General features: G+C 42.7%; 1 protein-coding gene across 4 annotated transcripts in view; it reads right to left on the minus strand.

Moving 5' to 3' along the window:
* The window catches only part of SLC39A11 (solute carrier family 39 member 11), a 279,587-nt gene that overhangs the window by 98,308 nt on the left and 163,188 nt on the right, over positions 1-18,091 (minus strand). For all 4 annotated transcript variants that reach the window (XM_079965631.1, XM_079965629.1, XM_079965628.1 and 1 more), the window contains one exon: positions 13,805-13,975. In XM_079965631.1, the coding sequence (XP_079821757.1) occupies positions 13,805-13,975 (171 nt within the window). The remainder of the gene's footprint in view (positions 1-13,804; positions 13,976-18,091) is intronic.

The following is an 18,091-nucleotide window of genomic DNA, read 5'->3' on the forward strand; positions in this document are numbered from 1 at the left end:
AAGAACGGTTTCAGGTTAAGAACAGACCTCCAGAACAAATTAAGTTCTTAACCCGAGGTACCACTGTATTTGTATTGTTCGACCCTTGAATTGTTGGATCCCCCCTGCCCCAAATAAATAGCAGCCAGGGGTGAGCTGAGGTCAAGGGGAAGGGACTTGGGACCCCTCAGACTTGTCATTCACAATGAAAAAGAAGCTCCTATTCTTGCCAATCATATCACAGCATTCCTTCTACGTACTATAAATACAAATAACTAGCAATATCCGAGTCCAGGAAGTGTTAAAGCCATTTAAAATATATGAACAAGACTCGTGCGACGCTTCATCTCTACAAGGTAGCTCAGTGCTGATGTTACTAGCCTGAGACGGTACAAAGAGTTATGGCTGGAAAACCACTATCTCCACACTCCCTCTGCTTTTTGTTGTTGTTGTTATTTATATTTTATCACATTTTCCATGAACTACAAAAAAGAAAAAAGTGTCATGCTCTCAGAAGCAGCAGCACTCCTCTTCCCTCTCCATCAATCCCCATTGTTTATTTATTTGATGAATAAATGCAAATAACAAGGGGGGGACTGGGGGAGGCGATCATACACTACGGAAATGCCATTTTAAAAATGCTTTATATACCTCATTTCTGATTGTTATCGCTATCAGTTGGCATACATTTCTAGGTAGCTACCCCTTACTGTGAATTTATCCTCAATGTCGTGCTTGCTTCATAAAACCTGTTAATGCGCTGTTTGCCTGAGCCACATTTTTTATGTGACCAGATTGAAATTTCCCCTGGATAGGGTAGATCTGGGTCTACCCCCCATGGGGGGGGGGAGAGAGAGAGTACATTTTAGCAAAGGACTTTTTAGGTATGGAAGAGTTTCTCTTCCGGGTACCTATCCCAATCAACTTTCCATGAAGGTGGACAAAAGTGTTGTTACACTCACAGTACTAACTGGCTACTTCTTAGTGCTGCACTTTTGCACGCCTGTATTCCCAATAAAATCTGTCGCCATCTTAATTGGTTTCTTTGTCAGTCATCACAAAGTACTCAACTTTTCCCTCTCTCCAAAAGTCCTCACAGCTAACTATCAACTCAGTTCACTCCCTCATTTAAAGGTTTTATAAATGTCTTAAAACACAGAGCCAATTAAACACCTGATCTTTTGACAGATACTCTCAGGTACATAAAGCACTTCCAAGCACTCCCTGTTGAACTTCCCTGGTCTGTCCCTTTACAGCTCAGCCTTTTATCCTCTATCCTGCCCCCAGCTTGCTGCGACAACCCAATCAATGCATAATCTCTGAACCCAACCAGATCACAGTTGTCTTCTTAAATTTCACAATGCAGAGGCAGTCTGTGAAAGAGCAAGAAACTAAAAACAGATCTCCCAGGTAACAAACTAATGAATCCAATCTCCTTTTTCTACCTCTGATTGCCATGTCTGATTTGCTTGAGAGAGAGGCACTGAGCTGGCAGGGGAGAGAAATCTCTGTTGCAACAATGAGAAGAATCAAAATGAACAGGAATATGAAATTTATTACGGTCAGAGACCAGTTTGAAGAATCAAAATGTTTATGGCAGATTGCATGACTGCTGCTGAAACACCAAAACGTTCGGGACAGCATGTCATCTCCTGCTAGAGCAACCCTTCAAATCACCAGTGGGCAATTCTCTCACTCAGACTGCGCCTTTGCAGCTCAACGGATGAAGCCTGTTTTCACTCTCTGCTGCTTAGCTTTGGTACAGGTTCTGCTCCAAAGCTACTCTGTTCCCACAGCTGTCACAGAAAAGATCCCTTGCCCAGTGTTCAAACCTCCAAGCAAAAAAACATAAATAAAATAAAAAGGGAAATGCAGGCCTTGGTTTCCCTGGCAACACTATCTTCTTTGCAAAGTACCTCCTGTATCTAAGCAACAGGGCATTCTCCCAAGTTGCTGGCAGGCTGAATCCACTGCTTTAACCAAGAACAAAAAAGGTACCCAAGAACAAGGCACATAGACCTGGAGTAGTGCATGGAGCCGTGACCTTTTCTGGAAATTAAAGTGAAGGATGTATTTGGATGGTGGCTGCTTCCTACAGTGAGATTTTTTAGCCCAGGAGCACTCTGTCTCAAGTTGGGTCTGTGCTCCTGACATGCAAGATGAAAAGGTGTTTGCCACTCTTAATACTTTGGTCTGTGCTGATTACATTTTTAAACCCAATAGTTCTTAGATTCTTTTCTTGAGACCCACTGCCAAAGATTCCGTTTCAAATCCCAATTGCATATTTGCTTCAGAGGCAAGCCTAATCAGGCTGCCAGCCTAGCCCTGTTCTTTAAACTCAGTTCCTCCAATTAGCTGGCTACAGAAACCATCAGCTGCTGTGGAGAACTCTCAGAACTTCCCTCTGTGTTTTGCTTGAATCATCTGAATAAGTTGGAAACAGCTCTACATTTTCCCCATTAACTTTACCAGGTTGCTTTCCCTCCCAGGCTTACTGATCCTTGAGGTGTGGCCAATCTGAGCTCACTTTATGTTCTCAAATACACCTTCCTCCTTCATAGAACTCAGCCTACATAGTGGAACAATCTCTCCTGCCCAGAATACATCAGAACATGACCTAGGAGTCTTTTTTGCTCAGAAAGATAATGATCACGTCCTCTTTACTCAGCACTGAATGTCGACAAAGTACACGAGAGATGAAAATCTTCTTGGCACACAAGGTTGCACTTATAAATCCTCAGGCATGCTACTTTAATGAAAAGTCTTTAAATAATGAAAAAGTGTGATACTTTCCCCTCCCCATCAAACTACTTGCTATTTCCTGTAGAAGCTTTTGTAAAAAAAACAACAAAACCTCAACCTTGACCGGAATTTAATAGCCACTTAAATTCAGCTTCCCTTTGATAAGAAAGAAGACTCTAGAATACCACAAGTTCCCCCCAGACCCAATTAAGTCAATTGTAAAATCTCTTTCCTCAGCAAATCACATCTCTGCTAAACAAATGGGAAAGAAATTATGGAAGCTGCTGACCTTCTCCTCTTAAACTGATGACACTTGGATACTAATATTCTGCAGGCCCTTGATATCATGAACCATCCATCTGCAGACATTCATCATGAGTCCTCTGGTTTCATTGAGTCCTCTGGTTGCACTGAGTCCTCTGGTTTCAAAATGGTTTTGAAACCATTTCCAATGGTTTACAATGGGCTTCACAACAGTTATTGAGCAGCCTTCCAGATCCCTATAGATTGTTTCTTTTCCAAGAGTAATCAACACCTTAGGGGGTCATGTTTCAAGGTTGGATCAATGGCTCTCACTTGTTCTGAACAAACCCTACCAACTACTCAGTATCTTCAGACTGGGAATACTTCCAAGCATTCTGACTCTTTACAATGATGTTTGCTTTCAGACCGCACACCCATGTTGCAATTCCCACTTAGCTGGGAATACTTACATAGGATTGCACTTTACTAGGCAAAACAGCAATGGGGAAGGTATCTGCTGTTTTAATTACTAAGGCTACATGGGTCAAGAAAGGAATAACTCTATTTGTCAAGACTGAGTTTGTCCAGCTGGGTTCTTCATCTGTAAGTTGTTCTCCCTGAATTATCTCCTATGCCACTCAAGAATATATGGCATACATTCAGTCTCTGGCATACATGTAGAAAATAAGAAAGATGGTTCTGTTACTCCCTACACTATCACAGCCAATACTTCTAGAACAGGAAACAGAGGCAGCAGCAATTTTGATATTAACTGCATAGGTTGGGAGCTGGGAGTTCCATTTTACAGTGGCTCTGATGCGAAGAGAAACTATTTCCTACATCCTACATCAATGTTTCCCAAACTTGGGTCTCCAGCTGTTTCTGAACTACAATTCTCTTCATCCCTGACCACTGGTCTTACTAGCTAGGGATGATGGGAGTTGTAGTCCAAAAACAGCTAGGGACCCAAGTTTGGGAAACACTGATCTAGAGAGTTAGAATAGGGTATAATCAGTATGCTGACAATCAGTGTTAATTCTTCTTTTCATCATTGCTAAGTGAGGTGTGATCTCTTAGACTGCCTAGATATGGATGTGACAAAGGCAAACATACTGAAGCTCAATCTGTGTAGAAATGAAGATGGTGAGATGCTCAGTCAATGCGTCCTCTTGATGGGGCCACACTCCTGCTTTATGGATCTGTTTCATGGTCTGGAAGTATGCCTGGACTCACAAGTTTTGCTCTCATGTCTGACTCCTGGCAAATCTGCCAATTTAAGCTACTCCTTGTGAGGTCAGATTAAGTCCTCAGGCTACAAGCAGCCTATCCCTGCCAGACCTTTGGGAGGACAAGACAATGAAGTATTCATCCTGAATGTTTTCATTCCTAGAATTTTCTACTGCTGAGGTGTTGATGTGAAATAAGTTGTGAATATGGACAAGCTCAGCTGTGAAGACCCCAGACAGACATTTACTAATGTGATACCAGTAAATGCTTAAAGGCAAAGAAGCAAAGAGACCAAGCCGGGGGGGGGGGGGTGAGAGAGAGACTTTGTCATTAACAGATACAGAAGCCTAAAATAACTGAAGACAATCTTGCCGTTTTGTTATAAATTGAACTAAATTAGCCTAATGAAACCAGAAGAGTCTAATGTATTCAGTCTGAAAATCTGTTCAACAAATGTAACTTCAAATCCAAATAACTTTCCAAAGATTTCAACTTTCCATATTTCAACCCTGTATATCACAAGCCTCTCAAAAACACATTTCTCTTCCATGCTAGTGATAATGAATTAGCTGAGATTCCTGCACTGCAGAGAATTGGACCAAATGACCCTCAAGGTCCCCCCCACTCAACTCTACAATTCTGTGATTCTATTATCTCCTTCCTTCACAACATAACATCAACCAATCAAATTTGTTGTCAATATTATTAACAACAAGAAATCAGGCTACAGTTATGATTCAACAAAACAAACTCACTTGAAAGTACTTGAGAGAGATTCAACTAAGTTTGCATTAAAAACCAAATTTATCAAATTCACACTTTCTGATGCAAAATGAGAACCGAAACACAGCCACCCTCCAAAAATTCATACTCACCCAAATTTAGCAATTCCAACCCCAACCAATGTTTACAAAAATGAATATTTTAGGGGAAATGTGAATAAAAATGAGTATATTGGTATGACATTAGAAAAGCATTGTATTAGGAGAAGATACTTGCCAAAAAAAGTGTACATTAGTCAACTGCATTTCGGGCTGCTTGTTCTTCCTCCTCCGCTGCCGCCACCACCAGGTTTGTGGTGTGGTGAACTGGCTTATACTTGAGTCAATAAGTTTTCCCAGCTTTTGTGCTAAAATTAGGTACCTTGGCTTATATTTGGGTCGGCTTATACTCAAGTATATACGGTACCTTAACATCCAGACCCTAAACATTCTATTGTAGCCTTTCTCAGCCTTGGATCCCCAGATGTTGTTGGACTACAACTCCCATCATCCCTAGCTAGCAGTGCCAGCAGGTAGGGATGGTGGGAGTTGTAATTCAACAACATCTGTGGCACCAAGGTTAAGAAAGGCTGTTCATTTGCCTGCAACACCACTGCAACAGCATCAGAATCCCAGTTGATTTAACATTTAATGTTAGGTAGTTGCAGCAACTAATGCATTGCATTCCAGTCACATTATTTGTCAATGCAGCCCAGAGTTGTTGGTTTTTTTAAAAAAAAATCATTCATTTTGTTACTCTGCTCCTTCTTTTTCCAGTTTTTACAGCTGTTGACCCTTCCACGCATACCAGTCATACATGTGCAGCTGATCTTATTTACTGACACTACAAGGCAGCATATTGCTAAGAGAAGCCAAAAAGCTATGGGGGCATGATGACTTCGAGTGTGCAAATTCCCTCTTCCTATCTTTAAGTCAGATTTTTAAAAGAAGAGCAGAATGGTATTTAGACTTTTCATTTACACCTTGCTAATTGCTGTTTGCAGTAGATCCGTAACATTTTAATTCATTTCGATTTCTCGCCACCACAACCACCCAACAATCAAAGATGGATCAGAATAAACAGGCTCTGATTAAATGCATAATTAATGTTCCGTGAAAAAAAATGGCATCTAAGAATATGAATTAGCAAGTCCTACTCCGCCATTTGGCAGCTCCCGTCTATATCAATTTATTCCCTTCATTAGTTCCTGGCTCAGAGCAAGCGAACAGGCTTTTGCTCCGACTCCTGAAGCCAGTAAACATGAAGCAGGCATGTAAAGTGGATTGTGCCCCACTCCATTATCTTTCCCACATGTTATCTAGCTACAAGCGGTGTTATCAGAAATGAAAAGAGGATTCTTTGCCAGAAGTTACAAAACTACATGAAGCAGAAAGTACCCATGCCTCAGGCATTAAACTGTGGAAGGAAGGATGGAATCACCAATGCCCCCATTTGTACACCATTATTTTGCATCTGATACCAGTTTTAAAAAATAAGGATTCCCTGTGTTCTCAAAAGCTTACAGTCTACTAAAGCTCCCTCCATCTTATCCTATTTTACAAAAAAATAATACGTGTTTTAACATATTTCCATGGAAATGTTAATGTATTAAAAACTACATTTTTGTAATTCCTATGATATTTGTATGTGAAAGTGCTACAATAGCTGTAAGAGTTCACTGCTCACATGTGCAGTGCAGAGATTTCAGATCACATCACAGGAAAGCCATTTGTATGTTGTGTGTGTGTGTGTGTGAGAGAGAGAGAGAGAGAGAGAGAGAGAGAGATGATGATGAAGAAGAAGAAGAGTTTGGATTTGATATCCCGCTTTATCACTACCCGAAGGAGTCTCAAAGCGGCTAACATTCTCCTTTCCCTTCCTCCCCCACAACAAACACTCTGTGAGGTGAGTGGGGCTGAGAGACTTCAGAGAAGTGTGACTGGCCCAAGGTCACCCAGCAGCTGCATGTGGAGGAGCAGAGACACGAATCCAGTTCACCAGATTACGAGTCTACCGCTCTTAACCACTACACCACACTGGTTCCAAGTTTGTATTGTGGCATAAGGTGTGATCCACACATGTAACAGCTTATGTTGGAAATGGGACTGCAAAGTAGTGAGGTGACAGAAAGGCCACTTTGGTCTTATTCTTTTTAAAGATACTTCATTAAAAAAAATAATTCCTTACAAGTAGATAACTAGCTTAGCAAGAAGAATGCTGGTCTAGAGCACTGGTCTTCAACTGGTACATCAGGAGCCAATTTCAGGTCACAGCCTGATCTAAGATGGGTTGCAGCAGCAGCACCATACCAATATATGGTAAAAAATAAATGAAGAAATGCTTGGATTAAAGGTAGGTCATTGGAAAAGGTTGAATACTACTGGTCTAGAAGTTCTTTTATCAACATGAAATGAGAAGCGGACAGATAATGTATTATTTACTTGTTTGCTTGCTTGCCTAATATAACAGCATTTTAATATAGCAGAAGTGAGGAAGCTTTGACCCTTTGGATGTTGCTGAACTACAACTCCCATCAGCCCTGTCTACTGGCCATGCTTCCTAGGATTTATGGGAGCTGTAGTTCAGTGTCTCCTGGAGGGCCAAAGCTTTTCCCACCCCTGATATATATATGCCAGCTCCCTGCTCCAAGGGGCTCACCATCTAAAAGAGGGAAGAAATGGAGGTATGGGTAGGCAAGGGAAGAAGACGTGACCACTTCAAGGACATACAGTGGTACCTTGGGTTAAGTACTTAATTCGTTCTGGAGGTCCGTTCTTAACCTGAAACTGTTCCTAACCTGAAGCACCACTTTAGCTAATGGGGCCTCCTGCTGCCACTGCACCGCCGGAGCACGATTTCTGTTCTCATCCTGAAGCAAAGCTTAACCTGAAGCACTATTTCTGGGTTAGCAGAGTCTGTAACCTGAAGCTTTGTAACCTGAAGCATATGTAACCCGAGGTACCACTGTACTTTGACTTAGTTACAAAAATGTACAGGGACTAGGGAGAACAGGCTGCTTCGGCAGGGGTGGAACGGGAGAGAAAGAAGGGCACAAATGAGGGTCTAACAATAAGCATGGCACTGATTTGGCTTCAATGCCTTTGAAAGCATTAGCCCCTTGAAAAACCACAGATCAGGTGCCTAACTAGTTCTTAACCATTGATCCGGTGGTAGTGCCCAACAACAGCCAAGCACCTCTTTGTGTATCTATCAAGGGACAAATATATTCCTGAAGCACAAAGATAAGTCAAAGCAGAGCCAGGTTTACTGCAAGTTTAAGCCGATTGGAGCTGATTTTAGACTTTTCAAAAGCACTAGAAGAATAACATCCAACACAAACATTCCCTTTTGCTCCTGAAACAATTGGCGCAGGGTTATTAAAAGCGTCAAAAGCCTCAAGAGCACACCTACAAGAGCAGAAGCCTGGCAAAGAGAGACTCGATGCATCTGAATGAACTTGGGTTCGTTATCCAAGAAGCAGCCTTGGCCAGCTGCCTGTCGCTGGAGCTCACCTGGTGCTCAACTAACAGAAACTGCATGTCATTTCCAATTTATTACAAGCCTTTCAGACCTGGCACTAATAAGAAGTTGCAGCGCCCCAGAACGGCTGCCTACATTTGCAAGGAAATTAGCTGTGGGATGGCAGAGGGATCAGGCTGAGAGGCAAGGCACTTGGTGGTATATGTTGCACCTCAGAGAATATATGTTGGTGTAACCTCCATGGTGGAGACCACAAGTTCCAATCTTCTAGGATAAATACAATATATTTGGGGACAGGGAGAGAGCTTTGTTATATAGAAGCCTGCTTTCCGATAAGATATCCAAAATATTTCCTTTCTCCTTCCTTATCTATATCACCTCCCAGCAAGTCAGAAAAAAACTAGTGTGCAGCGCACTGTGGCTTGTTCACACGATAGTGTTCCCTACCCACCACCCCACTTAAGCAGTCATCTCCAGACTCCCCACAGTACATAGCTTGCAATCAACTCCATGCCATTTTTGTCTGCCCTTACCCTGCAACACAAGACACAAAGTTCTACAATCAAGACAGCCCTATCACTAAATCTATAATTTTTGCATAGCGACTCTTTAGGGGCTTGCAGTTTTTGGTTCGGCTTGGTTGCATCTGAGCTCTTGCAACTGTTTGCACCGCAGACTAGTTCCGTGGCTCCAATTCTATCGACGTGTTGAAGGTTCAAGCTTCTCCTCTCTCTTTTGTGCAAAGGTGTGGGACTTTGTGGCCTTTTTGATCACGTCCAAGCTTGATTAGTAAAGGCCACCTGCCTATCTTAAAGAGTGCTAAGCCTTCTAGCCTACTGGAAGGCAAAGCAGAGAATGAAACCGTTTACTCTGCGGACTGTGGGTTGCAAGACAAACACACCGTCCACTAGCTGACCTGAAATATAAATTCTGACAACGCTGCTCTCTCACACCGCTAGCAACATTACAGAGAAGAAGAAACACATTAATGCCATGACCTTTAAGGAGCAGGAGATCATTTCTGGGGCCTCTATAATTGCCTGAAGGCAGCTTTGTGCTGTATAGGAACATAAAAAGGTTAGGCAGGTTCTTTCAAGATTTCTCTCCAGCAACAGTGAGACTATTGTCATTAACCTACTGCCAGGAGAAGTGGGGAAGAAGCACTTTGTTTCTGTCTTTTACAAAAGGTCTTTCCCTTTTTTTTGCTTTGAATTGAGAGACAATAAAAATAATTCACTGCTGCCCAGCTGACAGAGCAGCAGGACACCAAGTCACTAAGGTATATCCACTCCCTGCCTCAATCGCCATTTGAAGCCATGATTCTTGACAGTTATGAAGGAGGGGTGAAATCCAGCTCCCAGCGCTTGACCTTTCGCAGTTGGAAGCCAAGCTGCACCTTTTCGATCTAGCTGCTCCCTGATTTCAGCACTCATGCTGTTCCTGAACTTCACACAGCAAATGATGCTTCCACAGTAGAAGACTGCACAAACAATCCTTTGCATCATCAGTAAGGATTAACACTTTCTGCCCTTTGCTGCAGTGTTACAGGGCATAAATTCAGCAAGAACGTCTTCTCCCCAGTTCTAGGCTAAGAAAGCTACATTAAGTGAAAATCTACCTCTCATGTAGGCTGTATAAGAGGGGCATGACATGAGAAGAGCCCTGCTGAATCAGGCCAATAGCCCTTCTAGTACAGTGGTACCTCAGGTTACATACACTTCAGGTTACAAACACTTCAGGTTACAGACTCTGCTAACCCAGAAATAGTACCTTGGGTTAAGAACTTTGCTTCAGGATGAGAACAGAAATCGTGCTTCGGTGGCGCGGCAGCAACAGGAGGCCCCATTAGCTAAAGTGGTGCTTCAGGTTAAGAACAGTTTCAGGTTAAGAACGGACCTCCGGAACGAATTAAGTACTTAACCTGAGGTACCACTGTGCAGCCTCCTGTTTTCTTTTTTTATAATATTTTTATTAATTTTAACATATAAATTATAAAATGTACCACAAAACTTATCACTTACACAATCTTTTTAGACTTCCATCAGTACCTCTGATGATCCACCGTTTTAACCACTTCTTATGCATTTCTTAACTTTATATTGCCTTTACATCTCTTAACAAATCATCCTCCCCCTTGTCCATTTTTACAATACTTCTAATAATACTCCTCACAAAACTTCTTGCAACCCTACAAACGTCGTCTGTTCTTCACAATTACTTTTCAAATAGTCCGTAAATTTACTATTTACTCAAATAGTCCGTAAAATTATAAAAGCTCCATCAATACTTAATCTTTTTTCTCTGTTTTTCTGTAATATCAAATTCTTCATTTCTCTGTCTTTAAATATAATTAAACAATCACCTGGAAATTTATTTGCTTTGACAGTTCTCACAGTGGTCCACCAGATGCCCATAAGAGGCTTGCCGGCAGGAAACCTGAACGCAACAGCAATGTCCCCATTTGTGATTCCCAGCAGCCGTCATTCGCAGAATCATGGAGTTTGAAGGGACCACGAGGGTCAACTAGTCCAACCCCCTGCAGCAGTGCAGGAATCTTTTGCCCTACACGGGGCTCAAACCCATGATCCTGAGATTAAGTCTCATATTCTACCAACTGAACTGTCGCAGCTGATCTGCACCTTAGCCATCAAGGTTCTTAGCTACAACGCGGTGTATGTATATGCACACATACGTAAAAAAGATGAGAAATTGCAACCTGGCCATAATCATTTGAAAGGATTTGGAAAGACTGGAAAATGCCCCCCACTGAGAACCTGAGCCCTCCGTTCTTTAGGCTCACCTACGTTTATATGTCGGAATTGGCAGCATCAGGCAGGTGCTTGAACTTTGCTATCAAGTCTTTGCTGGCCTCAGGCAGAAAGCTGGAGAAAGCAGTCTTCTGCTTGCTGGCTCACAGAACAGCTTAATATTATTAATGAGCTTTCAGGAATCTAAGAACCAGGACTTGCTAAGAAGATTACTGACATTCTCCTGGTGTTTGTCTGGTGGCAGAACTGCTCTGTCTTTCTTGTCTTTGGGCTCTCAGAAGGTTGCCTTTCTGGCTTCACTTTGCAAATGATACCCCAGGAAGTACTGTGTCCAGATTGCCTTCCACAGGGCAAATTTCCCCCCTTTTCCTCTTAATTGGCTTTTGTTACCCAAGAACATGAAAGAATATTTAAAAAGATTCTTATTATTATCAAGATGTAAAGAAGGGTACAAGAGAAAATGATACAAAAAAAAGAGTATCCTAAAATGACTTAATCAGAGGTGTCATTATCCTTCATAAATACTAAGTGCAATATATTATTACTATGCTTAGTGAATCTATTGCTTTCACTGGCAACCAAACTCATATAGTTCCTACTTTATCATATCCCACCTACATCATATAATTTATACCAATTGCAAGAGCATAAAATCTATGCAAATCCAAACCATTCCTAGTTCACTTACTGAATTTGGCCCAATTCTTTATACTCATCATGTCCTTGTAACTTTGCTCTTAATTTAATTACCAGCAAGTGTTCCCATAATTTCCTTACTCGTTCTATTTTAATTATTATTTTTTTTGCACTTCTTCCAGTAAAAAGGTAAAGGTAAAGGACCCCTGACAGTTAAGTCCAGTCGCGGATGACTCTGGGGTTGCGGCACTCATCTCACTTTACAGGCTGAGGGAGCCAGCGCTTGTCCGCAGACAGTTTTTCCGGGTCATGTGACCAGCATGACTAAGCCGCTTCTGGCACAATGGAACACTGAAACCAGAGCAGCGCATGGAAACACTGTTTACCTTCCTGCCAAAACGGTACCTATTTAGCTACTTGCACTTTTTGGCATGCTTTCAAACTGCTAGGTTGACAGGAGCTGGGACTGAGCAATGGGAGCTCATCCTGTCACGGGGATTCAAACCGCCAACCTTCTGATCGGCAAGCCCAAGAGGCTCAGTAGTTTAGACCACAGCGCCACCTGCGTCCCTACTTCTTCTTCCAATGTCTAGCATATATTATCCATGCAAAGGTAAGTATATGCAACACCTGTGTCTGATATTTCTTTTGGCATGCTGTGCTTCACAGAATTTAACAAGCACATCAGTAAGTTAGTTGTTACCAGGATCTGAAAATTAAAAAATAAATAAATTATAGCTTCAGCCACCATACACCAACATCCTTCTGCTTTAAGACATTTCCGCAAGTTAAAAACACCTGATCTCAAAAGATTCAGTGCACCGCCAAAAACCTCAGCAAAGATGTGGAAACTGACTGAGCCCAAAAATCTTCATTCACCATTCCAGCGCGCCATTCTATATTTCCAACGCAGCTACGAAAAATTCACAGAGCATCTCAGCACAACCTGCTCTTCATTCCTTAACTCAAGCTTCTGTTTCTCTCTGTCTCTCTCTCCAATGAACAGCAGCAGCACAATGCTTTACACCAGTGTTTCCCAAACTTGGGTCTCCAGCTGGACTACAGCTCCCATCATCCCTAGCTAGCAGGACAAGTGGTCAAGGATGATGGGAACTGTAGTCCAAAAACAGCTGGAGACCCAAAGTTGGGAAACACTGCTTTAGACTCTGCCAATCAGAAAATTCCCACTGCTTCCCATGTGCCATTGGCCATTTTGGAGAGGGAAAACTTTAACATCTAAAATATCTCCATCTATTCAAATGGAATATAAAAGGTAAATTGTCATAGGCTCTTCTTGAAAGAGATGTGTTGCCCATTGCCATATTATCTTGGGTTGCATGAAGTCAGACCTAAAGCATTTATTCCTCCAAAAATTCCCAAAACAACTAAGAATATGGGACAATTGCACTTGGGGTGTGTAATTTTCATAATTTTCTTTTGAACTCTTCAATACTCAAGATACAGGATTTAAAATAAAATCAGAAATATTAAACATAAAACCTGCTGAAATAAATTGCAAATTTTGTCGTTTCCTAAAGATTTAGGTAGATTTAGTAGCAATAATATGTTTGTTTGCTTCAAAGTGGGGATGTGGTGGGGATGCACACATTTGCTAACTGTTGAACAAATCCAAAAAGGCACTTAAAATTTCACTCTGATGCCACCAAAGCAGATAACAAAAGCTGTATTATTTCAAAGGATTGTGAGTTCAGTTGAGGGTATGCATAGGGAAAATTGTGAAAAGAAAAGAAGGTTCCTAAATTGTGAAGTCATTTTCTCCAGGATGTCCGCTTCTTGGAAGGACAACACAAAACAGTGTGTTTAAACAGTGAAATAGAAATAAAAAGAATGCATGTCACTCTGAAAACTCTATGGATTGCACTTAGCAACTCAGATTAGCTCCACCTCCTGAACAACTAGGGTCTTCAAGAGTAAGACACGGCACTAAGAAAGAGTTTGGTGCTTACCTGGAATATTGTGTATTGTTATTGCTAAGATGAGCAGCATGATCCGCCTCCAGCTATTGCTTGCTGGTGCTGAAGTGCTGTCTCTGAGATTTTGGGATGGAGCAGGAACATCTGGCTGAGGAGCTCCAGCACCTTTCTTCCTCTGATAAGGTTCCCCATTTTCACCTTTATCTGGAGCAAGAAGAAGAGAAGCAAAGTGACTTTTTTAAAAATGAAAAAGGCTAGGGTTCAGTCTTAGATAAGTTTAAAAACAAAGCAATAGGGGGAAATGGCAAATAATAATAATAATATGCCGCTATTACAGGTTCTGAGAGGATAAAACTTGGGGCTCACAGGCCACAGCCTGCATACTTAGCACCCCCGAAAAATAGATATTCAAACTGAAATAAAGCAGGATTGTAAAGGCTAAGGAACTGGGAGTAGCGTGAAGTCGCAGAAGAGTCTGTGGCACAACATGTAACAGAATCAAATTCCACGCAGACAACAACAACTGTGTCCCTTCTACCTTAGGGTAGAAAACTCCTGGTGCATAAGAACCATCATGTACCATATTTTTCGCTCTATAAGACGCACCCGACCATAAGACACACCTAGTTTTAGAGGGGGAGAACAAGGAAAAAAAAAATTCTCTCCCTCTCTGCACAGCGCCCCTTCAGGGAAGCAGCAGGAGAAGCGGAGCCCCTTCTGTTTCTCTTCCCCCTTCGCTGAAGGGGCGCTAGAGGGAAAGCTGTGCAGCGCCTCTCCAGCGAAGCGAAGCCAGGAGAGCAAGAGAGGTCGGTGCACACTGACCCCTCTTGCTCTCCTGGCTTCAGGGATAGCCGCCTGAAGCCTTCGGAGCGCAGTGGGAGCGCTCCCGCTGTGCTCCCGCTGTGCTTCGCGTTGCTTTCGCTGAAGCCATGGAGCTTGCATTCGCTCCATAAGATGCACACACATTTTCCCTTACTTTTTAGGAGGGGCAAAGTGTGTCTTATAGTGTGAAAAATACGGTATTTATACAGCTTGTAGCAGGGAGAAATTGGGCAGGTTCAGCTTCTTCCATCGCTGTGCTGCAGGGGTCTGGAGATCTACTCTTTTCACCTGATTCTGGGAGCAGCATGAGCTGTAAAATAAAGCTGGAAGGCAAAGAGGTTGGGCTGAACTGTCACCATACTGTAATGAAGCACGCAGCTCCTTCTGAATAGTTCTTTGCCATGAAGCTATTAAATGAACAGCAACTTCTTTCAGGTCGACCTACTGCTGCCAGCATAATGCTACTACAGGATAAATGGGAGGGTTATTATGGATTATAAGACAGAAGGTGAAGGTGCATGGAACTTAAATCATCTCCCAAGCAGATCTTCACCCATAGTGTGTGTGTGTGTGTGTGTGTGTGTGTGTGTGTGTCTGTAGATTAACACAGATTTATTTTTTTATAGATTCTACCCAAGGGAAGGCCTGTAACCCAGCAAGAGTAATTCACCGACCATACATGGAAGCCTACCCGGGACATGATAAACGAGGCATTACTTTGGGATGATGTGGGTCGCTTTATAGGAATAAATATCAGCATGCATGGCATTTTGCAGCATGCCCATAAGAAACAGGCCCTGCCCCAAGGACCTTACAATCTAAAAGTGGGATAATGGAAAGGGAACAGAGGAGAGCGCAACTGAGAGGTAGTTAACCTTTGTTGCAACAAGGGGATGGAACGACCGTTTGCTAACATTTTTCTGATATTTTGCTAGGACTCTTCCTGCCCAACTTTTTCCTCTCAGGCACAGTGCTTGTTGAAAAGGTCCCTCTGATTTACCAGCCAGCAGAAGTAACGCAAATGTAAATTAGGACAATAAAAAGGGCAAAACATGCAGCATTCTGAATTGCGATAAAGAAATTCTTTCCATTTATCCACTAAATGTTAGGGAAAGCCGAGAAATAAAATGATGGAGGTAGCTGTTCCTGAACTTTACATAGGCAACAGCTGTGCTCAGGCCGCAATGAAGATTTGACATTTTAGATGCATTTTACACTCTTTTCCCCTCCACCCAGCTTAATTTCCTAGCAGACCAGCAAGTGCCAAAAGGCATTTGAAGGAGGTTCTGAATTAATGTCAATTGCTTCCCATGTAGCTTAATGCTAAACTGTCATGTTGCACTTAACTTGGTGGCCATTAAGAAAGTGTAGCATATTAAAAATGCTTCTGCAAACGAGCACGTGACGCCAATAGAGAAAAGGCAAGGTCTCTTTTAAACCTGCCATTCAGAATGATAGCACTGAGGGAGAAGTGGGAACAGTTTAAAAGGATTCATTGGTGCAAGAAAAGGAACATGGCCTTGTGAAGGAGAATATGGCCTTGTGAAGGGTTCAGTGCAAGTTAGTCCATCATGCTTTAGACCAGAGCTTTGCAAACTGTGTGTCGCGACATGTTGTTGGGCCGCCTGCAGTGTGTAGGTGTGTCGCAAAAACGCTCCCCATTCTCCTCCCAGGCTGTAAAAGGGGTGAGTGTAATCCCCAGTTTGCTAGCAAAACTGAATTACTGTGTCACAGAATGATGCACGTCTAAAAAGTGTGTCACCAACATGAAAAGTTTGGAAAGTTCTGCTATCAGAGCTGCAAAGTGGCAATTAAGCATATGGTGATACATAGTGACCGCCTTGATTTTCAGCTGGGACCGTGTCACTTTTCAACCGTATTAATTAATGACTATGTATTGCATCCAACAATCTGCAGAGTTCTTCTCATGTAATAGGACTTTCTCCTTCCTCCCACTCCCTCTGCCAAATATTTTTTTTAAAAAAATCTGTTCTAGTGAGTCCCCCAGCCCTCTGGAGTAGACTTTGAAGAGGAGAGTGCAGGGGGTGTCCTATTTGAAGCAGCAGAATCTAAGCTCATGTGATCACAGAATAAACCACACATCCAAATAAACAGGGCACACAGTCAGTTGCAACTGAAGTTTGCCAGGACACAGTCACATCCAACTCAGTGTGACTTACTTCTGAATAAAACCGCTCATGGTTGTGCTATTAAGTTTACCAGAACATGATCACAGGCCACTTTAGTGGTAGTTGGATCCATTTCCCTCTCCAGGAAAGATAAACTTATTGTAATCTAGTCTCAGACATTTCTCTCTTCTTTTTTGAGGGGAAGAGGTGGCTACTCAACAGCTGCAATGTCCCAGACCGTATGATGACACCAATATTGTAGCAAAGGCTATCCCATGAAGCATGTGAGAAGCCCCACAAAATCAAGAGGTAAAGGTAAAGGGACCCTTGACCATTAGGTCCAGTCGTGGCTGACTCTGGAGTTGCGGTGCTCATCTCGCTTTATTGGCTGAGGGAGCCGGCGTACAGCTTCCGGGTCATGTGGCCAGCATGACTAAGCTGCTTCTGGTGAACCAGAGCAGCGCATGGAAACGCTGTTTACCTTCCCACCGGAGTGGTACCTATTTATCTACTTGCACTTTGATGTGCTTTCGAACTGCTAGGTTGGCAGGAGCAGGGACTGAGCAACGAGAGCTCACCCCTTCACGGGGATTCAAACAGCCAACCTTCTGATCGGCAAGTCCTAGGCTCTGTGGTTTAACCCACAGTGCCACCCGTGTCCCACAAAATCAAGAGGAGTGAATGCTAAATGAAAGGAAATGTTTTGGTGCCACTGTAGTAAGCTACCACCACAGCATTCCCAAGAATAGTTGTAAGACTTATACTCAGTGCTCTCATCCAGTATTAACACCATCTGCAAAGCATGACCCTTGTCATCCGCCTACAGAAGCAGAGTAGTTGAAGTAGATCTGCCTTTCACTGACAGATTGTTCTGCATAGCATGTCTGCCTATGTGCTTGCCGCAAAGCAAGGTACTCCCTACATCCCAAGAGAGGGCCTCTCTGCAGCCTAATAGAGCTGTCACACCTCCAGTTGTCTAAGTATTCTGTTTGTCATTGTGACCCTTTATATCTCAATCTTTTCTCCACAGGAGGAAGCATAGCCCGTGGTTGTCAAATATATTCACAGCAGCCAGGAAATAATTCAGAGCATCATTAGGACATGTGGGAATAAACGTCTGCAGACAGGAGACTGAATAATAAGAGTGTGCTCGATGCAAGGAACGTGGAAAGGCAGCACAAGAGCAAAGGCAAGCAGAAGCATCTGTAGAGAAGCAGCCTAACAGCCTGTCATCCTCTCAAATAGCATAGAGCAGGGTACCTAAAGTGGTACTCTCCAGATATTGCTGGACTACAAACTCCCATCATCCATGATCCCCAGATATGTTGGCTGGGCAACAGTTTCCCCTGGCATGGAAGGTGCTAAAGAC

Source organism: Podarcis cretensis, assembly GCF_951804945.1.
Source record: "Podarcis cretensis genome assembly, chromosome: 2".
Lineage (NCBI taxonomy): Eukaryota > Metazoa > Chordata > Lepidosauria > Squamata > Lacertidae > Podarcis > Podarcis cretensis.